The sequence below is a fragment of the Gadus chalcogrammus genome, chromosome 19, assembly GCF_026213295.1.
Source record: "Gadus chalcogrammus isolate NIFS_2021 chromosome 19, NIFS_Gcha_1.0, whole genome shotgun sequence".
Taxonomy (NCBI): Eukaryota; Metazoa; Chordata; class Actinopteri; order Gadiformes; family Gadidae; genus Gadus; species Gadus chalcogrammus.
In genome coordinates, this window is record NC_079430.1 from 1802761 (window position 1) to 1826444 (window position 23684).

A 23684-nucleotide genomic window follows, 5' to 3' on the forward strand; every position below is an offset into this window, starting at 1 on the left:
CATCAGCACCACTCTAAACGCGACTGCAAAGCCAAAAAAGGACCAACAACCATGGTGCTTATCTGGACCCAGTTTGGTGTAAAAAACAAGAATGTCAACTGCAAAGTACGAGTTATGCACCGGGATGACAGCTCCAGCTCAAACTCCTCTTCGTCGGGGGTAAGTTGAACACATTCTGTTTAATGAATTCTGTTTAGTTTTCCACTTTCACTGTCATTTTAATTGCTATATATTTTGTATATTTTCTGGTTAATTAAATATGTTTGGGGTGTTGTAATCCAACTTTATTAATATAGCATAGATAGTATATAGCATATACAGTAATGCTCTGAAAGTGTTATAATTGCAGTAGAAAATCTATGAATGAATGCCTCGAGTTTGCCGACGCTGTTTCTGAGGAATAACTCGGATGCAGAGTGTTTGGCAGAAAAAGGGAGGGCCATGGCTTTGGAAGATACCGACAGTGATTGAGTGGTTTACAGACAACTAATGTGCTACTTCGGCTTGATATAGACTTATTTGCATTGACAATGAATGACACAGAGACTGTTGACTATTTCTCAACCATGATATGACAAGTCCCATATCCAACCAATATCACATGATAACCATAATGAGAAATGAGACAGATGAGAAAAATGTAAAACAGAATGAGCATTTGGACTGAAAGTGTATTCATGATACATGTAAAAAATCTGATAATCCTATCTTGAAGCTTTTCAAAATTGTATCATCAAAGACACTGCATTTGCAATGGCAATTGAAGTTATGCCTTTTAAATCTTTTCTGTCAAGCTGCATACATTACAGTGCATGTGGTATCTAACCCCCCCCCCCCTCTCTCTCTTCCCTTCCTCCAGGAGAGCAGCCGGTCGGACCAAGAGGTGCCCTGTCTGTCCATCAAGCCGGCGGGGAAGGACTTCTATAAGCTCCTGGGCGTGCCGGCCGACGCCAGCGAAGACGACATCAAGAAGGCCTACAGGCGGATGGCGCTGAAGTTCCACCCGGACAAGAACAGCGACCCCGACGCAGAGGACAAGTTCAAGGAGATCGCGGAGGCCTACGAGATCCTCACTGACCCCAAGAAGAGGGCAATCTACGACCAGTATGGGGAGGAAGGTGAGAGAGGGGTGGTGGTGGTGATGATGATGAGTGGTTCGAGTTCTACTGTTTCTAAAGGCTGTAAAAATGCTTAACAACAAAAACCTTTTATCTATTCCCTATTCCCGTGCTGCATGAGGTGTTAAATCATCTATTGGCATGTTTGGATTGAATGTAGGAATTGCTGCTCTAGTGTGCATCATTTAGGTTTAGCACTTAAGTCATACATTGGGAAGGTTTACAGATCAGATCGCTGAGTTCATTGGGAGTCCCTTAGTGAAATGGAACTGATCAATAACGCCCGCCTCCTTTGTCCGTGTTGTTACAGGTCTTAAAAATGGAAACAGCACGTCAATGGCGAGCCACGGCAATGCCCACCGCAGCGGTTTCCAGGGCGATGCGCGGGCCACCTTCTCCACCTTCTTCCACGGCTCCGAGAGCTTTGACATCTTCTTCGGCTCCGACGTGGACAGCAGCAGCAGCGGCGGCGGCAGCGGCAGTGACGATGATGCCTTCAACCCCTTCAGCCGCTTTGTCTTCACCCAGGGGGGCGGCGAGGGGGGCCGCAGAGGCCGGCGCCGCCGCCTTCAGGGCCTTGCCGTGGTCCATGACCTCCTGGTCAGCCTGGAGGAGGTGTTCAGCGGCTGCACCAAGCACGTCAAGATCAGCCGTAGCCGCCTCAACCCCGACGGTCGCAGCCTGCGGTCGGAGGACAAGGTGCTGGACGTGGTGGTGAAGAAAGGTTGGAGGGCGGGCACCAAGATCACCTTCCCCCGCGAGGGTGACGAGACGCCCAACAACACGCCCGCTGACCTCACTTTCGTGCTGCGCGACAAGAAGCACGTGCAGTACAAGCGGGACGGCTCCAACATCGTGTACACGGCTAAGATCACCCTCAAAGAGGTGCGTGTTTACCCTCCGTCTACCCTCAGACCATACATGATGCAGGAAGGGGTTGGTGTAGGCTGTAGACACCACACAGCTTATGATGAAATACACAAGGAAATCATTGGATGGGGGTAGGGGAGACTGAAATGGAGGCTTTATATAATACTAACCACTTAGTGACACCCACTCAGAAGAGGTTTGGATCAACGACTTTGCCTCCGTTATGTAAACTCACAACTAATAAGTCAAATAGATGACCCGAGTAAAGGTAGATTTGGTAGGTTTGAATTGTTCAGTGAAGTTCAGAATGCACCTGAGGATGCCATTGTTAAAACAGACCTGCAATAGAGAGAGGCTGTTGGCAGTCAGCCAGCCTCTGCTACCTCCCTGGCCCCTGCAGGCTGAGAGAGAGAGAGAGGGACTATATTTAGCTTTGGTGCTCACCGCCCCCTCTTCTCTCTCCTCCACTACACCACAGACTCCTCTGCATTCAATCTCTCTGTCACAGAGAAAAGAGCTCCTCCATCTTCTCTATGGAGCATGTCCTCCCACGCACACACAGGAAGTGGAGCGCAGAGTAACAATAGATGCTTGCATAACTGAAAGAAATAGATATGACAAATCATGCAGGCATTCGGTTCATTTACAAATTTGATATTTTTCTTTTCATATTGTTTCTCCAACACTTACTGATAGATATATCGTTCAGCAGTACTAATCTTATACGGCTCTTTTATTTTCTTCTTTCCTCCAGGCTCTCTGCGGATGCACGGTCAACGTGCCAACGTTGGACAACCGCATGATGCCGCTGCCCAGCAGTGACATCATAAAGCCGGGCTCGGTGCGGCGCCTGCGGGGGGAGGGCCTGCCACTGCCCCGGACCCCCGCGCAGCGGGGCGACCTGCTGGTGGAGTTCCAGGTCCTGTTCCCAGACCGGATCCCACCCCAGTCCCGGGAGATAATCAAACACAGCCTAGCCAAGTGCTAAGGTGCTAAAGGAGGGAATCATGATGAGGAGTCATGTGTGTGCTGAGAGTTCATGCAATCGCAGCCCTTGTCTGTAAGGTGCTGGTGTCCTGATCAACCAATCACAAGCCTGTCTTATTGTGTTTGGGATGAGACGGCAGTGAGACCGAAGGGCTGACTTGACTTTTGGCGGGGATTACGTGAGAACAATGATGATGATGGTGAAGATAATGAGGTCTGACTTTTTAATAGACGAGAGATGATGATTCTACTGTTGCACTTTAGGCATGCTTGAAACACAGCCCAACAGAGGGTTGGAGGCCCCCAGCAGAATGGGTCTTGGGTAGTCTGAGGTCTATAATATTCCACTGACTCCATACTAGCCTTTCCTCTTGAAACAAAAGGACATTTATATGTACTGTTATACTTGCAGGAATATACCTGGTTCCTACAACAGTTTGCAATTCAGCTCTTGATTTATATGTCTACTTCGATCTATATATAGATCGATATAGACTCTTATATCATGCCTGAGAGGTAAAACGGTATGAGGTTTTCAAAGTTATATGGTGTTCATATGACAGATTGTTTACATTGAATTATTACAATAACAAAAATGTACTTGTGTACAAAGAAGTTTATACATTGTCTCTAAGAGAGATGCATATCTGTCAAATGTTCTATTGAATCATTTGAAATGTTTATATACTCTACAATGATGAGCCTTTGAAGTAATATACATTTATATGGATGTAAAGCATGTAAAACAAATATATTAAATCATATTAAAAAATGCCGGTATACCTGTACTTTTTCTCACCATGAAATACATAAGCCATGAGCCAATGGTAGGACCCAATGATTCTATATTACGGTTAAACTTTACTTTGATAGTCACAGTATCAATCGACCAAGCCATCACCAAGCTATCAACCAAGTAACAATTGAGAGGAAATGGATTATCAGTAAATATCAACGTTGCCTAATTATACTGTCAGTTGACTCTCAATCGACATGTCAACAATGTGTGAGTTGACACTCAATAAGGTTATCAAGAACAATTTCATATATTCTATTTAGTTTAACTGGTTATTAACATGTTGATTACATACATACAATTTAGTTAAGTGAAAACTCCCAGCCATCAGACAGTTAGATAACACTTAAATTTAACATATATGGTCTTCATAACCTAATTTAGGGTCAATTTACAGAATTTGGACAAATCAAGGGAGTGTCTGCTAACAATTAACTGAGCAAATGGTTATACTAAAGCATTGGTCGCCAAACCCGTTGATCGCGATGGACTGGTCGATCTTTGAGGCTTTCCATGTAGATCCCGAAAAAAGAAAAGAAAAAAAAAATCTTTTTCATAATACATTTTGCAAGCACATCTCTCTCACTCTCTGGAGGCCATTTACCAGGAGTAAAAAAAGTATATCGACGAAAACGACATCCCCATTAATAAACTAGTTGCCATTACTACTGATGGGGCCCCGGCAATGCGAGGTGTGCGGGCAGGTTTCATAGCGCTGTGCCTTAATGACCCCAAATTTCCTGCATTCATGGATTATCACTGTTATCCATCAACAGGCCTTGGTTGGGAAAGTCTTGAACTTTTCCCATGTCATGACACTGGTGGTCAAACTGATAAACTCGATTAGAGTGAAAGCGCTTCAGCACCGCTTATTCAAGGCGTTATTGGATGAGCTTGATGCCGCATACGGAGACCTACTTCTCCACGCTGAAATCCGGGGGTTGAGTCGCGGCAAAGTGTTGCAGCGATTTGTTGACTTGCTGCCTGAGATAAAGACTTTTTTGTCAACAAGGAACGAGGAGCACGAGGAATTGCCGATGATGCGTGGCTACTGGATCTCGGCTTTTTGACAGACCTAACGGCAGAACTTAACACACTCAACAACGAGCTGCAAGGAAAAGACAGACACCTGCCCCACATGAGTTGTGCAGTGAATAGGTTCAAGGCCAAGCTGGGTGTTTGGACCACACACCTAAAGAACAAGAGGCTGACCCACTTCCCAAACTTGGAGAAAATGTCACACGCCATTAAAAAAAATGATTTTTTAACCCTGAGTAGAACTGTGCCGAGCTGGACAAAGTGACAACTGAGTTAAATCGGAGTTTTGTTGAGTTAGACGTCATGGAAGATATTGTTGCATTCCTCTCAAACCCATTTCTGCACATTGATATAGAACAGGTAGCAGACAGACTCCAGCAGGTATTTGCTTTGCCAAGTGGAGTTGACATGGAGATGGTTGATTTGCAAAATGACATAGTGCTGAAAAACTGATCAAGGGACAGGGACTTTTGGAGACTGGTCAGCAAAGAGAAGTATCCTCTCCTCACTGCATGTGCACTAATAGTGAGTGCCTACTTTGGATCTACTCATCTTTGTGAAATGGCGTTTTCACAAATGAAAATAATCAAATCAAAGTACAGGAGCCGTCTTACAGACCAACACCTCACTGACTGTCTCAGGCTGGCTGTCTGTAGCTATGAGCCAGACTTCAAGGCACTCACTGACAGTATTCAGTCACAGCCACAGCCATCACACTAATTTGAGTAACATGACTGCAAGAGTTTTGCCTTTAGATGGCGTTGTAGGGTGATGCTGCTTTAGATAGGACATGGCGCTTACTTAATTGCACTGAGAATTTTATTAATACACATTACAGTTCCACTTTCTAAAATGTGAAGCATACATTTGTTAACTTCCATGTCGTTATTGGGTAAGCAAAACAGTTAATTACACTTCAATATCTGTCCACTGCAAGTCTGTATATTTTGTGTGTGTGTTGTGGTACAGTTGTACAATATTATAAATGGGAAATAGGGCACATGGCTTTATTTTTTGTTTTCAGTTAGTTTTGATTGATTGCATTAAAAAAAAGCTGAGCAAAGAATTACAAGTAGCCTAATTCATACAATTAGACTCAATAAAAGGCCTTTCATTGGAAATACATTCTGCGCTGTCTGTTTTTTCTCAAGTCTTCAAAAGGTAGATCTTGCCTTTCACACAGGTCGAGGTCAGAGATCTTGGGCTTAAAAAGGTTGAGTCACCAAGTCTGTACTAAAGGATTACTCAATTCATAGCGGTAAAACGAGTAATCCCCAACATTATTGCGTAACTAAATGTCGCCTCCGGGTGGGCTTTGTTGGTAGCACCTCACTCGTGGATAATCTAAACATAAAAAAGTTAGATACAGGTCTGAATTCTCTAATTGGGGTTCTGCCAATTAGAACAACCGATGTAAGCCTCACAACAGGGCTCGTACATCCCCATTCCTCATGTTCGTTGGCCATTCTGAGCCTTGAGAGAGTTGAAGTGATGTGATGTTCGGAGGTACCAGCATTAGTTCGTAATTCGGAGAGAGGAAATCGAGAGATGCTGTACAAAGGCATACTATCTGTTGGGAGAAAATGAAGCAGGTTGGATTCCAAGATCAGCAACATGTCAGTGTTTGCAACTCTCATCCAGTCAAGGGAGGCTTGAGGAACAGGCTGACAAACAGTCTGACTAGTGCACATTGATTGACACGACCGACCACCTGCGCACAGTCAACACTGCAAATCTCCACAGCGATAACTAAGTTTATAAACATCAGCCCGAATGTCCCCTCGTATGAAATGTCGACAGTGGGTGTTGCATCAACAAACCTAAACGACGCTTTCCCCGTGACCACTCTGACAATCCTTATCCTGTCGCTCATACCCTGTGTGCTCATTCTGCTGCTGCTCAACTGTCTGTTCCTGGCCTACAAACTACTGAACATCTCCAGAAACAAAAGACAGACCCACCAACAGGACTCCGAACAAATGCTGCTCCACTCGTGCGTCTCGACTCGCCACCGGGTGGCTCGGATCACCGAAGAGCCCTTCTTCCAGAGTCAGGGCAGGAGAATGTCCACCTCCATGTCAGAGCCGACTCTGCCTGGACCAGTGACCTCGTCGAGGACCTCATCCAAGAAGAATGTCCCTGGGGAGCACGGCCTACGGTTCTTGAGACCAGATGGGGCCACTGGAACCGGGTCAGGGTCCCTGACGGCGCCCAGCACCATACTGGCGGACTCTGCTGCGTCTGGCTGCCCCTCCAGGGTGCATAGAAACGTGAAAACACTCAACAGGAATAAAGTGGATTGGTGTAGAAGTGCACGTCTCTTGTGGCAGTTCAGCGATTCAGACGTGGACACGAGATCAGACCACGCACCGCCCAACTCTCCTGCAGTAGTAGACTCACAGGACCAACCCTCAAAGGTAACACCTTGTAAAAGGTAACACTGTAATAATACAGTTCTCATGATGCATGACTTGAGTTTTGCAATTTGTGTATGTGTGTCACTTTTAATTTGAAATGAGATTTCTTGCACAACCGTAGCCTTCATTAAAAATAAAAAAACAATAAAAAAGTATTTAGCCTATATATATTTTACATTATTTTCTTATTGTAAATGTTTCTGTTTTTCTGTTTCTTGGCTTGCAGTGCTTGTGGCCTACTTTCTTACGCTATCTTCAGTTGTTTGTTGTTGCTTGCATCAAACACCAAGACTAATTATTTGTACGTGTAAGACTTACTAGGCAAAAAAGCAAATTCTGAATGAATAGGATGAGCTATATAGACCTATCAGATCTTTAAAATAACCTTATAGGAAAAGAAATGTACCCTTTTTTACTGTATGGTTTCACGTCTCGTAGCAATTTTCCAGTTATTTTGGTGTACCCTTTACACCACAATAACCTAAAATAAAGGGTTGTTTGAAGAATATAAGCCCTCATTGTGATGCTTTGAAAATGTTATTGTAAAATTATTCATTTGATTTGAGGAGGTCTGACTGCAGGACCTTGTCTGTTTCATGTATCTTGGATGTCTGTTTCATGTATCTTGGAGGTCTGTTTCATATATCTTTGAGGTTAAACCTTCTCTTACGTTGACAGGTGACCAAGAGTCTAGATCTCATCAGACACAGCAGCAATCAGGAGTCTTTGGCTGATATGAACGAGAACCTCCGCCCAGTGCTGCGTCTGTTTGACAAGATGGAGCTGGAGTGTGAATACCAGCTCCCCGACACCTCAGCCCGGAGGAGGTCCTCCTGCCTGAGTTCATCCATGGTGGGCCCAGGGCTGGACAGCGACTTTGGGGCCAGTGCAGGTACTCCAGGCCAACAACGTGTGTGTGATTGAGAGGGTTGTATGTATGGCAGGTTGATATGCTTTTGGTTTCAGGCGTGTCCCTGCGCATCGTGTCAGCGGACAGTGACGACCTGACCAATGGGGTGATGGCGGTGGCCCTGGAGTGGGACTACTACGACCCCTGCTACGTCCAGCAGAACGGCGTGCCAGTTCAGAAGCCCGGCCGGCCCTCCATACACTCCAAACAGTACTGGGTCTGAGGGTCCTAGAAACCTCCTCCTAGGAGATATGCTATGTTTTTAATGTTTTATGTCCTAATTTATTGTATTTAATTTAGTTAGAGAAAAACCTCCTTTCGTACACTTCCACATCTTGAGTGTTTCTTTCCTCACGTCCACAACCTTAATTTTGCAAATCGAACACTCTTTGAATCACAAATTAATTTGTTATTTTCACTTAAAATATCAGAACATTTAAAGCCATTCTATTAACTATTTACTATTGTTCTTATTTCTTAATTTTAATTCACAATTTCACCCTTCAAATGATCACACATCACGTTTATACACTTCCACTATCAAGGTTAATTTGCACAACACGGATCATATTTTAGATGAGCTGATTTTACACTTTGTTCAATAAAGATTATACACAGCCACCTCGTTGTGATCTCTGGGTTGATTATAAACCCAATTAGAATTTTTTTTTTAATCTTTTGACCGAATGTCAACATTCTCTGTGACAGTGAAAGATTCCTGTGGAAAAAGATGAGCAAAACAAAACATCCACACGTATTTACAAAGGCTCGGAGGCAGTGCTATCAGAAACCTTACTGTTTCTAATAGCACTTTTGTTTCTTAAGAAAGATTTTCAATTAGGTCATTTTGACTCCTATTTTGATATCAGTCACGACGGTTTCAACAATGCGATTCTTTCATTGCATATTGAACATAAACATACCGCAGACCCAGCTCTCTCCACAAAGAAAAACTATTCTTTCCTTCTTTCTTTTTTTCTTTCTTTCTTTCTTTCTTTCTTTCTTTCTTTCTTTCTTTCTTTCTTTCTTTCTTTCTTTCTTTCTTTCTTTCTTTCTTTCTTTCTTTCTTTCTTTCTTTCTTTCGGACATGTTCAGTTATGATCTCTTTTGAGTATGGTATCTAGTTTGGTTGAGTGACGAAAAGGATGGAGATTTTTCACTTTGTTTGAAGTTGTCCTGACGAAGAACCACTTCAGGCCCAATTGTCCAATAGAATTTGATGATTGTGGTAAACTAGGTCAGATTATTTAATAATCTACAAATGCAAGGTAAAGTTGAATTGACACGGTTGCTTATTTATTGTTTATAGAATCTCAGCTCAGATTTATCTGCGAGCCATATGCAGTCAACGAAAGAGCCATATTTGGCTTGCGAGCCATATGTTCTGACCAGGGCCGGATTAACAAATCATAGGCCCCTGGGCACAAATGTCTGAAGGCCCCTCCCCCCCCCCCCCCCCCCCCCCCTCCCCGAAAAAAATCAGGAAAAAAGCGAAACCACTCAGTTGATGTCTCATCATGTCTGTGACTGTCCATTTTTCATCAATTTTTCATCTCTACCGCGTTTTTTTTTTTCCCACCACAGGTGGACTGGCTCAATTGACAGGTTATGGGAGGGGGGTTAACTGTCACATTAGGCCACTATATTGTTCAGAATCATTATATTGCTGTTCTTATGACATTCGTTTTAATAATGAATTTTAAATGAATACCCTATTTAATAATACCATGTATAACTATTTTAAGAGTACAAACATTCATAAAAAAAAAAAATGGGAATGGTTGGGGCCCCTGGGCACAGTGCCGTGTGCCCTAATGGTAGATCCGGCCCAGGTTCTGACTGAGTGTTGGTGACCACTGCTTTGAACCTATTTGAAAGGGGAGCAAGGAGTTATTATAGCTGGTAGAATCCCGCTGAATGCGATGTTGATGGATAAGAAAGGTAATAGTTTTCCTACGTTATTATCCATTATTATTCTGCGCACCAATTTACTCCTACGTATTTATTTTTATTTTCGAAGGTGCTTATTGACGTAAAATATCGATAGATTGGGAAATTTACTACGTTTTGTATCTCTTTAGAAAATTACTCTTAATAACTGAACTTAGTTCTGATTGGAGAAATAAATTTAAAATGGTATTCTCAACTTCTATTTAGTAGATTTAACCCCAATGTAACTGGTATGAGCTTACAAAAGCACTGCCTCGCCCTCTTCAGTGATGAAACGAGTGAAATTGCAAAAGAAACCCCAACAAAACTGTATATTGTGCATGGACGTACAGCAGGGGTGCCCACACTTTTTCGGCTTGAGAGCTACTTTCAAACTGAACAGGTCAAAAGGATCTACCTACATAAAAAGAAAATATAAACACATATTTATTTATGCATACTCCGATGACTTGCACTGAATGGAATCAGCCAGGGTTGCATAGTTCAAGCTGCTGGTAGCTAGTCTCAAGCAGGCTTCCAAAGGACCATCAGTCATGATGGAACAGCATTTTAAATTATTAATCTTCATATGGGAAAAGGCTGACTGGCATAAATAAGTAGAGCCAAATAATGCAGTCAAGGAGGTAGCAAATTTCGTCATATTCGGATACTTTTGCTTTTTGAGTAAATTCCAAAATTGTCTTTGAGCCCTGGACTTAAGCTCAATTTTCGTCAATCAAGAGGTAAATGCCATAGAGACGATCGCCTACTTGAAGACAAATATATATTTATTTTTTTGGAATGTCACGCCATCTACCCGCACAACCTTGGCAGTACCCTCTTTCGCCAGCGATGGTGCTCTCCTCTGTGTCTTGGAGCTTGGGCGGCCGGAACTGGAGGGCGACAGGTGGCGGAGACATGTTTAAAATAAACACGGCTAGCATAGCATGCTAGGTCACTAGCTGCGTTAGCGATGGTGCAACAAGACTCGATGAGGTCCCTTTTCATTTAGTTCTGCGATATTAAAGAGCTAGTCAGTTGTGCTGTACTGTATCTATGCGCCCGAAAATTAAAGGCAAGAAAAGACTGATCATGACCTTAGCTCGGATACAGAAGAACAAAGTGTGAAGCTCCACTTGGTGAGTGTTTGTGTAATTGGCCGTTTTAGTGATAAGTTGCTAAGGCTAAACGCTATCTGACGTTAGCCCGGTGCTATCCTCTGATGCTAGCTTCTAACGCACCGATACGGTTTACGTTTGGGGGTCGACGGGTTAAATCAATACCCATTTTTTTCTTGTTTTTTACTCTGATCCCCAACGTAATGGAGAATAAATGTAACTTTTCTATTACTCAGTATTGAGCGTGGAATAAACCACCATCTACATCCATCACAGTCCTCAGCTACAGCATATCGTTATTGTATTATATACTGGACCGTACGTTGTTATCAGGGTTGATTCTACTGTATGCATGTCGTGGTTGTTTGTAAATCCTTGTGAAAATAAGCGATATTTAATAAATTCATTTATTTGTATTTAAGGTATATACAATGTATTGCGGTGCTGTCAGTGTGGATACATTTCAATTCTGCGCACTTGCGATTTAGTGTGTGTGCAGTGTTCTCCACTCCTGGTACAAAATGCTGGGCAATGAAGTACACATTAAATTCCTCACTGTTAGTTTCACTAAGCTTTAACTGCATAATAGATGCGGCCACCAAACCATTTGTGATTCAATAACTTTTTCTTTTTTTTTGGTCATTTGGACGCACAGCAGGTTGTGACTGTTACCCGGAAGCTCCTCTAGCCATGAACACATGAACATCTAGGTGCTCAGTGGTGTTATTGCTGTATATTCTCTTCTCGGCGTGCTTTATCTCTAGTTTTCTTTCCCAAACACAAATGATCCCATTATCCGAATTATGATCTAATTGAAATATGTACTGGTACTCCTATCCTATATGGAAATGCAAATCGACATGTCTTGTAAAATAGAATACCAAAGTTTTCCATTGAATTAAAAACCTGTTCCCAGTTGAACGCAGCAATTATTTTGTTGTATTTATAAGAAGGAAAATGTGTTCCAGATATACAATGCATGACAATGAAGATGAAAGCAGTACTGTGGATTTAGGAATGACCTGATTTGATGTTAAACATTTGGGTTATAATTAAAGCGAGTAAAATATATCTTTTACCTAATATGTTAACTTTTGTTCATGCTGAGCACCCGATCTACCCAATGATTCAATCACCATGGGTTTCAGTGGCTGGGGTTAGTGTTGGATTGTTATAATCAAAATGACACTGCAGCCTAGGTCTATGGCTAATTAGGACAAATGGGGGGGGTAGGGGTGGACTTAAATTGTGACCACCTGAGGAGTCTCAGAACTCTCCTTTTGTGGGACACCACAGGTGATCAGGGAGCATCAACCATAGTATTGTGCTTAATCAGAAAGGTAGGACTAGGACATGGGACTAGTTTGCGAGGAACCTGTCACATGTTACGGACACACTTGGAGGATGAATACTGCTAGCTTTATGGACTAAACATCAGTGTTCAAATTCAGAGATGTTAATCACTTTTTGCTTTGACAATTGTATCATCAAATATAATTTCAAATATATAAATTTGGTCACATGAAATAACAATAATAGTGTTATGAAATAATAACATTGACTGCATTTCACGAAACTGCATTGAATACTTGTGTTATCCAGACTTTAATGCAAGTCTTCCCTCGGATAATTGAAGGGATGAAATTGACCTGGTATGTTTTTCTTGTCTAGGTGAGTTCCCTTCCAGGCACATCGGCCAATGTCAGTCTGACCTCGAGACCTCTGCTCTCAACTAGCATGAAAATGGCTAACTCTGAAAAGGCAGAGGGATTTGTGGATGCTGAAAGCCTCACGGAATGCCTTGACAACACAGAAGCCACCGTCAACGCCTCCCTCCAAGAAGACCAGGACGCAGTCCTCAAAACAGAGACCACGACCACCACCAGCTCACCGACGAGGGACAAGGAACTGGACAGCGCCTCCCAGACGGAGGGCGAGCCGGGCCTGCTATCCATGCCCTGCCTTATGAAGGAGCTCCGCAGGGACTCCCCGGAGTCCCAGCCGGCCTCCACCGGGAGCGACAAACCGGCCTCCCGCCATGTTTACGAGAGCGACTCCTCCAATCCCTGCATGCTCTCCCCATCCTCCAGCGGCCACCTGGCTGACTCAGACACTCTCTCCTCGGGGGAGGACAGTACCGACTCCCGAGTGCCCAACCAGGGAGAAGGCAGCATGGAGACCGGTGCGGATCCAGCGCCGACCGGAGAAGGGAAAGCACGGCCAGTGTTGGTCGGGGGGAGGAAGTCTCGGCGAACACGCTCAGAGAGTGAGATGCCCAGCAACGCCATGGCGGCCAAAAAGAACCGCTGTCAGCACATGGGGGCCGCGGTGGGCGGAGTGCCAGAGAAGCAGACCAACGGAAAGCTGTCCAAGGTGAAGGGTCACCGCAGCCAGAAGCACAAGGAGCGCATGCGCCTCCTCAGGCAGAAGAGGGAGGCGGCGGCGAGGAAGAAGTACAACCTGCTGCAGGACAGCAGTACGAGTGACAGCGAGCTCACGTGCGACTCAAGCACCAGCTCCTCTGAGGACGAGGATGACGACACCTCGGGGGGGAGCAAGACTATCAACACAGACATCCCAGGTAACCGCCCAGAACACAACACACACCTGCTGTACCCATAGCCACTCTTCTGCTCACTAAGTACTGCTGTATGGAAGTTAAACGCATCATGCTGCTTGTATTTATGGATGGTAGAGTTTACATATGGTTTATAAACTATAATTTGCCATACATTCTGGCCAAATTCTTTAAAGATGACATTAGTTGCACAAATTTAATTTTTCTAGGATTGGTCTTGTGAATCTAGGCAAGCCACCTAGCAAAGCTTTCGGTGTCATCGTTTGTGAACCCTCTTGTTTATATTTAAGTTGTCGTTCATTTTCTGTCATCAATATGCACATTTCCATTGAGAAATCCATAACCCCGATCATTTGTTTAGTGTTTTTCGTTGGAACCACGAGTCCAGGTTGTCTGCATGCTGTGTAATTCATGTGACTTTTCCTGAAAGGTTTTCCAAGGTAGCCTAACCTATCCACTGACGGTGTACTATGAGGGAGACACTTTATTCTGGCCTATTGCTGCCGGCTTCTGTATGATGTCATCGTGAGCCTCTCATGGTGAGCCTCGTGTGCTCGTAGGCTGACGTGCGGGTCTATGTGAAGCTCCACTCTCTGTATGACTAAGAGGAAATATGATCTGAGATGGAAAAAACTACAGTTGTTCAGATTTTGACTGGACTACCTTTTAGTAAGAGTTACGATTTATATCAATCCATGGAAAGTCTCTGTTGGTGTCTCCTCAAAATGTAGTCGGGTCATAGTTAACTTGTTTTCATTACAAAGGTTGTTTTTGAGTTTTTTCTGAAGCTTTTTAATGTGGTAAACTGAACATAAATAGGTTCTACAGCACATGTCTAGCTGGTTCCCCCCCACATTAATATATTTACATCATTTGGGAATCTGATTGATGCTGAAATATATATTTTATATTTTATTTAAGGCTGGTTATGTACGATTCTATGTGTGCATCTATTTAGCTTATCACTAACTAGTTTCACTGAATATGTATTATTAAACGACCAGGTTAATCCTGGAACAGTGCAAGTTTAAATGAACAGACTTTGTAATTACTATAGCTCATGTTAACTGACCCATTAGGGCAGCTGGCCCTTCCCTTTTTTAAGTGGTGTCCCAAGTATTTTGCTCAAGCTCTTTTTGTTTGACATCTTTTGGTTACAGGGATATTTGAAGTCCCTTATGTCTCAGATTACCCTTACCCATTATTTTCCTTTTGAATGGACGCACTTTAACTTGTTCTTGAGGCTCTATATTTTCTGAATTAGCTCTTGTCTGCATAGTTTATACCCCCCCATGGTAGGTTTTATATTGCCTAATTTAAAGTGGTTTATGATTCAACCAATACATCACATGAAGGTTTTTATGGTTCATTTACATTACTCAGCCACATCTACTTCAAAGTTTCACCACCTAAATCACCATCTTCGAGACCATAATCGCCTGAGAAACCGTCCTCCACCATAACGGATCAGTAGATCAAGAAATGTTATCAACCATTCTTGCATTCCGCACCAAACATTTCTTTTGAGGGCTACAAGTGCATGGCGTAGTATTTCATCAGCATGACAGAGTAAATCTGCACGTCACCACCAAAAACAAACTCGACCAACCACCAAACTTAATCTCTCTCTCTCTAAAACACAAAATCGAAAAGCGTCCACCGCCGCAGCATGAACCGGTGCTACTGTGTTGTCTTACGGGCCTCAATGTCTTTAAAGCTGCCTTCCGCCGCGACGCCGAGAGGTCCAGAGTGGGCTCGTGGGACAGGAACAACATCGGCAGCGTGCTGGAGGAAGCCATGACGCGCTTCGCCGTCATGCAGCGGCAAACCGAGGAGCGCTTCCGCGTCTGGATGGAGAAGCTCACGCGGCTCGACTCTGACGACGAGGACGACACGTCAAAGCGCTCGAGCGACGCCCAAGAGGGGCGCGGCCGCAGCCACCGGCCGCGCCCCCACGGACGGCGCCCCTCCCCTCCGAGCTCTTTCTTGCCGTCGTCGGAGTCGGCAGACACAATGGCGGCGTACATGATGGAGCGGGGAAACCGCAGCCCTGCGCCCAATCCTGTAAACAACAACAATAGCCCCCTGATGCCCGAGGGGCTCTCTCAGAATGGGAACCTGGCCGGGTCAGACCCAGGCTTTTTGAATGCTTAAATCATTATTTTTTCTTCTTCTGGACATGTGTTGGTTTACAGACTTGGATAGGAGTTTCAGAACTTCATCTAGGCTCGTGTGATACTTTTTTAGCTTGAAAGTGTACCTGTGGGTATTTTTTATTATGATTGATTTATTATTATTAGTCTATCTCACATATATCTACATAAATGGGCTTTGGATGTTCATTTTGAAAGACTTGCTACTCAAACCTGAGGCCCAGTGCGTCCATTGGCACTGAAACACTGTGAGAACTGAGAAGTAATTTAACTCACCAGTCCGCTGAGGTACCCTTTCTTCTTAAAATAGGATCCTGGCTGGCATACGATTGACATGACTACCCGCATAAATAATCCGGGTCTCAATGTATTTGTTGGATATTGCCTAATTTAAACATTTCTTATATATGAAAAAACGCAAAGTGGTATGTAACTAATACATAATGTGCATTACATATTCGGTGCAGCCAATATTGCAATGCTAGGTAGGGTGCTGTTACCTTATAGCATGTGCCTTGCAAAGAAAAGATTGCTGGAATTGATGGTACACCATAGTGGTATTTATGACTCAGGCATGTGGTAATGCATTATCATCTTGCATTTTAAATATGTCTGCACTCTTAAGTGGTCTAACATGTTCTCCATTCCTGATTGCATAGCTTTATTTCACAACATTTAGGAAAATAATCTTCCTCCAGCAATACTCTAATCTAAACAAATCCTTGCCTTGTTTTTTTAAACATATCCGGCCGTTAGGCAGTTACATTACATGGTTTTAATGACACTTATTTCCCTAAACTGATTGCTTCTGTGTTTACTCTGCTGCATTGTGTGCAGTGTTTATGAAGCCAGTGAGGGAGAAATGTCTTCCAATGTTTTTTAGCTTTTTGATTTGCCAACAAAAAGGACATGATTGGTATTTGTTTCGTGTTCTCTTCAGGTGTTGGCATATCCAGAGCCTCAAAACCAGATTAGAATGCTTTCTGGCACTGGTGTGCCGTTGGTCAGTGTGGCTTGAGTGTTGCTTAGAATAATGTTGCCTTTTTGTTTGTTCTCTGGATTAATACTAAAGGTCAAATGTTTATAATTGGATTATGTGAAATGCATTGGGAAAGACAAGAGATCCACCAAACCATGTAATAACTGACCAATCCAGTGTGTCCAAGAGACTTCACTACCTTTGTGGTACAGTTTATATTTAAAATGCTACCTAATGTTGCACAAACACTACTGTTCATCTCCCCGTCTGCATGTGATTTCGGTCCTGCAAGTATTTTAGTATCTATTGAAACTGGAAACCCAAATTAATATTAGCAAGGGAAAGCTTTGCTCTTGTTGAGTTATCGCCTTTGTTTCTTACACCACCATGTTTTATTTCTTATGAGCTGTTTTGAGTGTCCATTTTTTTGCATTCCGCCAAATAAATTGCCATTGTAATATTTTGTTAGAGATTAGAGCGTTCCTTTTTAATCTGAGATTATGAATCGATGTAATGTGCCCATTCTGACTTGATAAAAGAGACTTAATCCCAAACTGTGCATTACAAATGGGGGAAAAAAAACGGACAGTGTAGTGTTTACCAAAGAAAATATTTTGGTTTATATACTGTCCTTTTCTATGTAACCTCCAGAGACTCCGTTAGGCAGTGAGTTTGACATTGTCAGACGACCCCTTTAATTCTCTGATTAGCTCTACACAAGGTAGTCCTGCTGTGGCCGTACACTCAGGCTGTATTCTGGAAGGCCTTATTTGTCATTCCAAGTTACTCTTACAGGGTAGATGACGCTACATACATGACCCTGAAGTCTTTGTATCTTAGTTTCTTTCACTATTGAACCATGTTTCACTAACAGTATGATCACTTCATTGACTTTTATGTAATAGCTGTGTCTTTTGTTGTTGTGAATGGCTGTTATTTTATGAGCATTAAACAAAGAACTACAATTATGTCGGTACATTTGTTAATGCATTGTATTACAACTCAAAGACGACACATTGTAAATCGAACCGGTTGGAATACACATAAATATACCGCAAGCCAAATAAAGTACATTTTATCAACCTAGTTTTATTTTTTTACTTAAATTTAAATGGTAAGCTAGTAAAAAATCTTCCTTAATGACCAAATAAGTGTTTTCCTTTGCTGTCCAGCAGAATAATTTGTATTGTCCATAAAGATATTGAGGCTAGAATGTGCTCAGGGGTGTTTCTGCTTCATGCTCACACAACCACAATCCCCATGCTCTGCGCAGGCATGATGTGTATAATGAAGTGTTGTCTTTATCTTCTGCAGACGGTCCAGCAGTAGTGGGTCACTATGATATTTCAGACACTGATTCTAACCGGGAGAGTATGAGTGTGGAGACAGTCCGAGCCACGGTGATAAAGAGTGAGCTAAAAGCACACAGAGGCCAGGATAAGGCAGCACACTCTGGATGTATAAAAGCACGGGGCATCCTCGCAGGTCAGTTACCAACCTGGTGCATCCAACTGAAAACACATTGAAGACGCAGCTGCTTAGATGCTCTGGGCTCGGCACCGCCAACTTGGCGTTCTGTTTGGGGACCTGTTTTTTTTCTGTTTTCCAGGCCCATATCCTGGTGGAATTATATATTAAGGGTTTCTGTCTTTTGGATTTCATCTTATTTTTTTCCTACTGGTATCCTACAAACTCTTGGGTCTGTCCCCTGACCCAAACTACCCAAATGTAACTTGTAGAAAATGTCAACATACATAAACATTAAAGGGGTTTGGAATTTTGGACATAGGGCCTGATTCCCAAGTTAGCCATGGTGTTCTTTATCATTGGAGTCAGTTTTCAACACATTTCATTCAGTCCTAGTTGCAGAGTTTGCTCGTGCTAGGCTAGCGCACGGCAACGGGCATTACTAGCCTGCTAAGAAAACAGTCTTACCCACTCCACAGTACACCCGAGGCAAATCAACTATAACGCCAGATGGTCAATATAAATCTCTGTGTTGATAGAATAATGTTAGAAATAAAACCAGCATCGCATTGCATTTTGAGGGACTTGCTGTGTCTCAGCAGCAGTGTTATATTCCTGGTAGTCGGCTATGGCAGCGGCGGACTGATACCTAGGTTGAATTCCATTGCTGCTGAGAAAGTAGTCCCTCAAAATGCGATGATTCATGCGATGCGAGGTTAGTGAGCCACTCACAGACATTTACATCTATAGTCTGGCATTATAATTGATTTACCTCGGGTGTACTGTGGAGTGGGTAAGACAGTTATTTGCAGGCTAGTATTGCCTTTTGCGGTGCGCTAGCCTAGCACGAGCGAACTCTGCAACTAGAAGGACTGAATAAAATGTGTTGAAAACTGAACATCAAGGCTAACCTGGGAATCAGGCCATATGACCAAAATTCCAAACTACCCCTTTAATGTTAATCCAAAGTTTCCAATGGTTATAAACCCTCCAATATCATGTAATTCTCTTGTCCAAACATCTGTGTTACTTGAGTCCTGCAGGTCTCCCACCACCCGATCCACTGACGGTGACTTTGTTTTCGTTGTGTGTTCCAGGACGCGTGGAGACCGGACTCTCCGACAGGGAGAGAGCGCGGCGCCAGGGCCAGATTAACATTGCGTCCTCAGACAGCGAAGTGGAAATAGTGGGAGTGCAGGAAAACACACGGTAAAGAAAGCATCCACTGGGTAACTGAACACTTTGAGACTCATCCGTTTAGTGTGGCTTGTGTTAACTGCTTGTATGGTTTTCAGAACACTTTTGATGACCAATTGGGCTCTGTTGGTGTTCATATGCATGTATATTGGACCTGGTTTGGTGTCCCTTAAACGTGTTGTGTGTTCAGGTGTGCCCATCCTTGTGGCGGAGTTATCAAGAGTTTGTCTTCGTGGAAGTGCAAACCGACGGAGCAGCTAAACACCAGGCAGCCCCAGCTGTGGACGTCGGCCTCCACACAGCCCCCCTGTGTGTCCCCTCCTGAGGTGGTTGACCTCACGCTGGACGAAGACACTGGACACAAATACTTACTATGAAGGACGGTCCATATACTAAAGACAACCTACCGTTTGGTTCTTTCTCCCTCAATCCTTCATCATCTGGCCTACACCTTATAACCTTCATAGTTACTCACACCTGCTGTGACTGAGGTCTTTCTTGTCCATTTCCTTTCTGTTTTAAAGTATTATTTGTAACCAACTGTTGGAGATGTGCGTGTGAAAAGGACTCTACTGAATGGATTTCACAACCATTGTTTTTACACTAATAATCAGTAGATTACCCCCCCATCCCATTGGAGACTAGCCGTAAGTATGCTTGATTAAGCAATGAAGCTGTTGACTAAGAGTAGGCCAGTATGCATGGCGTCTGATCAGTGGTACAACAGGTGTACGCATATAAACCATACACATCTAAAGACTGGGTTTGCAGTGTCTTAGTTTATCAATGGCAGCTCAAACAGTTCCCTTTTGCAAGGAATAGAACATAAATGGATGGCTGTTGGCTTTGTCTGTCGAAGTGTAATATTTTGAGTTTTGGTCGTATCACTGGCTCTTCACTTAGTTCACGCTGCATCAATATGCATACCTTTGGGCTTTTGATGCTGTTATGGGCTGTCTTTTCTGTTATTTTATGATGCTTTGTTTGTTAGTGTTAAAACAAATGTATTTTATCTTAATTTTGAAATGGAACAATAGAAAAACAAACCACTGATCAAAATTGCCATCAGAGGACACATGAGACTCGGGTGATACCATGAACCAGGTTCCCACAACCTCTGCTTCAGTGTGTAAGCTCTTTGATGGAGATAATCTGAGATGTTTGCCAGGTGATGTGGTTTTGGTGAATGTAGGACTCACTACACTGTACTGCTTCACTTAAGCCTATATTGTGTGAATGAAAAATGCCAACATTTTTGAGAAAATTATTATTTTTTGGAAACTGAAGAAATCGATCTGACATTGAATATTGCAAAACCCGGACGGCCTGAAATGTGCACTATTTTGTTTTACTCGTATAAAGCCTATTTATTAGCTGCAAAATGTTTTTGCTACTTCAACAGCATATTTTATTAATATATGTGAATTGATAGTGAATAAATATCAAGCTGGGGAGTTTTGCCTCCACATTTGTGGGGCTTATTAGAGTCTAACTTGGGTATATACAGTTGTTAGCCCTCATGCTCGGGCCAGCTTGCTCTTCTTCCTCTGGTCCAGCTGTTTTCTGATCATGTACCGCTGCCCTTCGTAGACTACACTCGCTACAGTTTATCATTTAGTTTTATCCAACATTTACTACCATTACTACTCTCTTGCGCCACCCCAGATTGGTTATATGCCACCGTTTCACATCACATCTCCTTCTGCACGAGGAATACAACGTCTTGTTCAGTTTCTTCTAGTTACAGACCAGGAACTAAACCAAAGAATACATATATTTTAGTTCTGACTCTTTTATTTGAAAGCGGAGGGGGGGGTATCGGCTACAAGCGCCTGCCGTCCATATGGGCAGGTGGGGCAGCAAACTACTTGCAAAAGCATGCTCCCAAAAACAATATCCTCAGTAAATCATTGCTCCAAGTCTATATTGAATAATGTGATTGTCTCATTAACTACCTATAGTTTCTGTAGGCTTTCCAACTATTATTGATCTGTTGACATCAAATTGGATGGATGATGGTGGCGATTCTAGTTTAGTTTAATGTGTCAGGCAATGTTGGGGAAGGGCAGCTCATCGATCACGTTCTTCCGTATGTTTATCGCATAACCCTGCAGGCTTCAATAAGGATTTCAAACCGCGCTAAAAGACGCCTATATGGTCGTTAAGTAGTCTGCCCCATGGTCATATTCTAGAACTGTTGTTTTAACTTCCGCCAGTATCTTTCGTTTCTTTATCAGATGCAGATATTGCGAGGGGGTTGCCCCTGTGATTAACAGTGTTGAGTTTCTGTTGAAAAAAACAAACATTTGAGAGGTTAAAATTGGAAGAGAATTAATTTTTAAATCGTCCACTGCTTTACTTCGGTTAATAAGACTAAACCTGCGTTTTACGTTTCCCAGTGCTCAACTCAGCCATTTACTTTTTTATAATTCTTTCTGCTTAGCCAGTTTTCTCAATTTCCTGAGAAAACGACATGCTCTCACTTCTGCCCATCAGGCTATTTCCCCATGTGTTTATTAAATAAAGTTATCAAGATACAATATTCCCCTGTAGCTCTAGGGCTTGTGGTTGGGAAGATACTGCAGTGATGCTTTGCTAAAGTTGCACATAGCATGCTTTGTCACATGTGTAACCTCAATTACTATCCTCACTACCGGTTCTTGTCATTTCGTTACTTCCGATTGATTTCAGTGTTTTGTCAATGTTTTAAATTAACATAAAAGAGTGTTGATACTTTGTTGCTTTTGCAAGACCATGACATTGTTGAAAATGTTATCTGTAGAACAAAAGCGAACTATTTTAAAAATGTAATAAATAGAATATTATTTATAATCAAGTTGTCCTCGTTTCTGTTCCTAGAAAATGGGATTAAGCCTTTGTCTTTGATTTGTCATTGGAACGATGTAACCATATTGCCATACCACATAGAAACTAATTTATGTTATCTTCAATAAAAGAAAATATGCTATTATAATCACAAATATATCCAGTCCAGATTTGTATATATTTATTGGTTTCACTAAAATAGATCTACTCCTTATCTTTTTAAACAACTGATACGTATAGCCTGTATTGGACCAAAGAGCCTGGCCCCTAACGTTCCTTCTGTTGACCTTTGTAGATATCTGAACATGTGTACGGTCAAGCTTCTTCAAGTTTAATTCAATGCTCATTGTTTCCTTTGATTCAACGGTTGTGTATAGCCTAGACAACGGGCTTGCCAGCGACAATACAGAGCCCTTTACACACTGAAGAGGCTGGTCCAGGAGGGCGTACTGTGACACCTGCCGCTAGAGGGACATGTGGAGGGCCTGAAATGAGGAGGACAAAGAAGGGGGACTGAAGCAATGCAACCACTTGGCCCTGGTCCCAAACCCCAGAAGCCTTGAGCAGCTCACCCCTGGGGCAGACTTCAGCTGTATGGTAATACTGCTCTTCATTGTCCTATAGGGAGGCACGAAGAGATTGTTCGCCCCAGTCTCAAATCCAGTTTTTCTTTTCACATTTACGTATAATTATTTATTAGAAACTTTCAATTTGGCTTTTTTTTACCCACATCCTTACCGTAATGTTTGTTCACCCCTAAATGCATTTAATTACCTTTATTTTAACCAATTCTGATGCTATTTTTTGCTAAAATATGTATTTACATATAGCTATTTTAATTGTAATGACTAGGATAATTTATCATGAGCCTACTGTCTGAGGGCTGTAGACTAAATAATTGGTTATATAAGGCTATTGTTGAGAGTGATTCAGTCATGTTAAACCACCATTTTGGGTTCAGATTGCTTTATCTGGCCTACCATCTCTTGGCTTTATTCTAGAGAGGTGTGGTCTACTTTTCAATTTATACCGTTTCTCGTGGGTTTTTGAAACTAGTGAAACGATGGTAATGCTTATTTAACGTGCAATTATAGCTTGACTAGAAATCCTTCGTGGTCGAATGAATTCTTCTACTAGTAGAAGGAGCAAGAATATCCCAGGTCAGAGACCTCTCTATCCAGACCATCTGGCGCTCCGCTCCCCTTCTGTCAGTCATGGGCCACGACGATTTCTCAGGACGGACAACATCCATAAAACGTTTTGACATTAATAATTAGCAGGCTAAATCTAACCTGCAGGGA

General features: G+C 42.7%; 3 protein-coding genes across 8 annotated transcripts; all 3 read left to right on the plus strand.

Moving 5' to 3' along the window:
• On the plus strand, window positions 1-3528 carry LOC130372587 (dnaJ homolog subfamily B member 5-like). Of its 2 annotated transcripts, none has more exons than XM_056578668.1 (4): window positions 1-159; window positions 860-1118; window positions 1429-2003; window positions 2743-3528. In XM_056578668.1, the coding sequence occupies exons 1-4, from the start codon at window positions 52-54 to the stop codon at window positions 2974-2976; spliced, it is 1176 nt and encodes a 391-aa protein (XP_056434643.1). In that variant the 5' UTR covers window positions 1-51; the 3' UTR covers window positions 2977-3528. The 2 variants fall into 2 exon arrangements, with proteins under 2 accessions (XP_056434643.1, XP_056434644.1); XM_056578669.1 differs by having other exon boundaries at window positions 1-152; window positions 868-1118.
• Window positions 3529-6141: 2613 nt separating this feature from the next.
• On the plus strand, window positions 6142-8756 carry hwa (huluwa). The gene is made up of 3 exons (XM_056578645.1): window positions 6142-7226; window positions 7905-8118; window positions 8193-8756. The coding sequence occupies exons 1-3, from the start codon at window positions 6600-6602 to the stop codon at window positions 8357-8359; spliced, it is 1008 nt and encodes a 335-aa protein (XP_056434620.1). The 5' UTR covers window positions 6142-6599; the 3' UTR covers window positions 8360-8756.
• Window positions 8757-11000: 2244 nt separating this feature from the next.
• ark2n (arkadia (rnf111) N-terminal like PKA signaling regulator 2n) lies at window positions 11001-22986 on the plus strand. 5 transcript variants are annotated; one of them, XM_056578004.1, is made up of 5 exons: window positions 11001-11204; window positions 12855-13764; window positions 18208-18378; window positions 19458-19569; window positions 19748-22986. In XM_056578004.1, exons 2-5 carry the CDS (start codon window positions 12921-12923, stop codon window positions 19932-19934), a joined length of 1314 nt encoding a protein of 437 aa, XP_056433979.1. In that variant the 5' UTR covers window positions 11001-11204; window positions 12855-12920; the 3' UTR covers window positions 19935-22986. The 5 variants fall into 5 exon arrangements, with proteins under 5 accessions (XP_056433979.1, XP_056433982.1, XP_056433981.1 ...); XM_056578007.1 differs by having other exon boundaries at window positions 19458-19589; window positions 19748-19836; XM_056578006.1 differs by lacking the exon at window positions 18208-18378.
• Window positions 22987-23684: the final 698 nt, after the last annotated feature.

Bases quoted from the DNA above. Each gene is read 5' to 3' on its own strand.
- hwa (XM_056578645.1), top strand. From the start codon at position 6,600: ATGTCGACAGTGGGTGTTGCATCAACAAACCTAAACGACGCTTTCCCC. The intron at 7,227-7,904 runs GTAACACCTTGT...TTACGTTGACAG, and splicing joins CACAGGACCAACCCTCAAAG to GTGACCAAGAGTCTAGATCT. The intron at 8,119-8,192 runs GTACTCCAGGCC...TTTTGGTTTCAG, and splicing joins CGACTTTGGGGCCAGTGCAG to GCGTGTCCCTGCGCATCGTG.
- LOC130372587 (XM_056578668.1), top strand. From the start codon at position 52: ATGGTGCTTATCTGGACCCAGTTTGGTGTAAAAAACAAGAATGTCAAC. The intron at 1,119-1,428 runs GTGAGAGAGGGG...GTGTTGTTACAG, and splicing joins CGACCAGTATGGGGAGGAAG to GTCTTAAAAATGGAAACAGC. The intron at 2,004-2,742 runs GTGCGTGTTTAC...TCTTTCCTCCAG, and splicing joins CTAAGATCACCCTCAAAGAG to GCTCTCTGCGGATGCACGGT.
- ark2n (XM_056578004.1), top strand. From the start codon at position 12,921: ATGAAAATGGCTAACTCTGAAAAGGCAGAGGGATTTGTGGATGCTGAA. The intron at 13,765-18,207 runs GTAACCGCCCAG...TATCTTCTGCAG, and splicing joins TATCAACACAGACATCCCAG to ACGGTCCAGCAGTAGTGGGT. The intron at 19,570-19,747 runs GTAAAGAAAGCA...TTGTGTGTTCAG, and splicing joins GGAGTGCAGGAAAACACACG to GTGTGCCCATCCTTGTGGCG.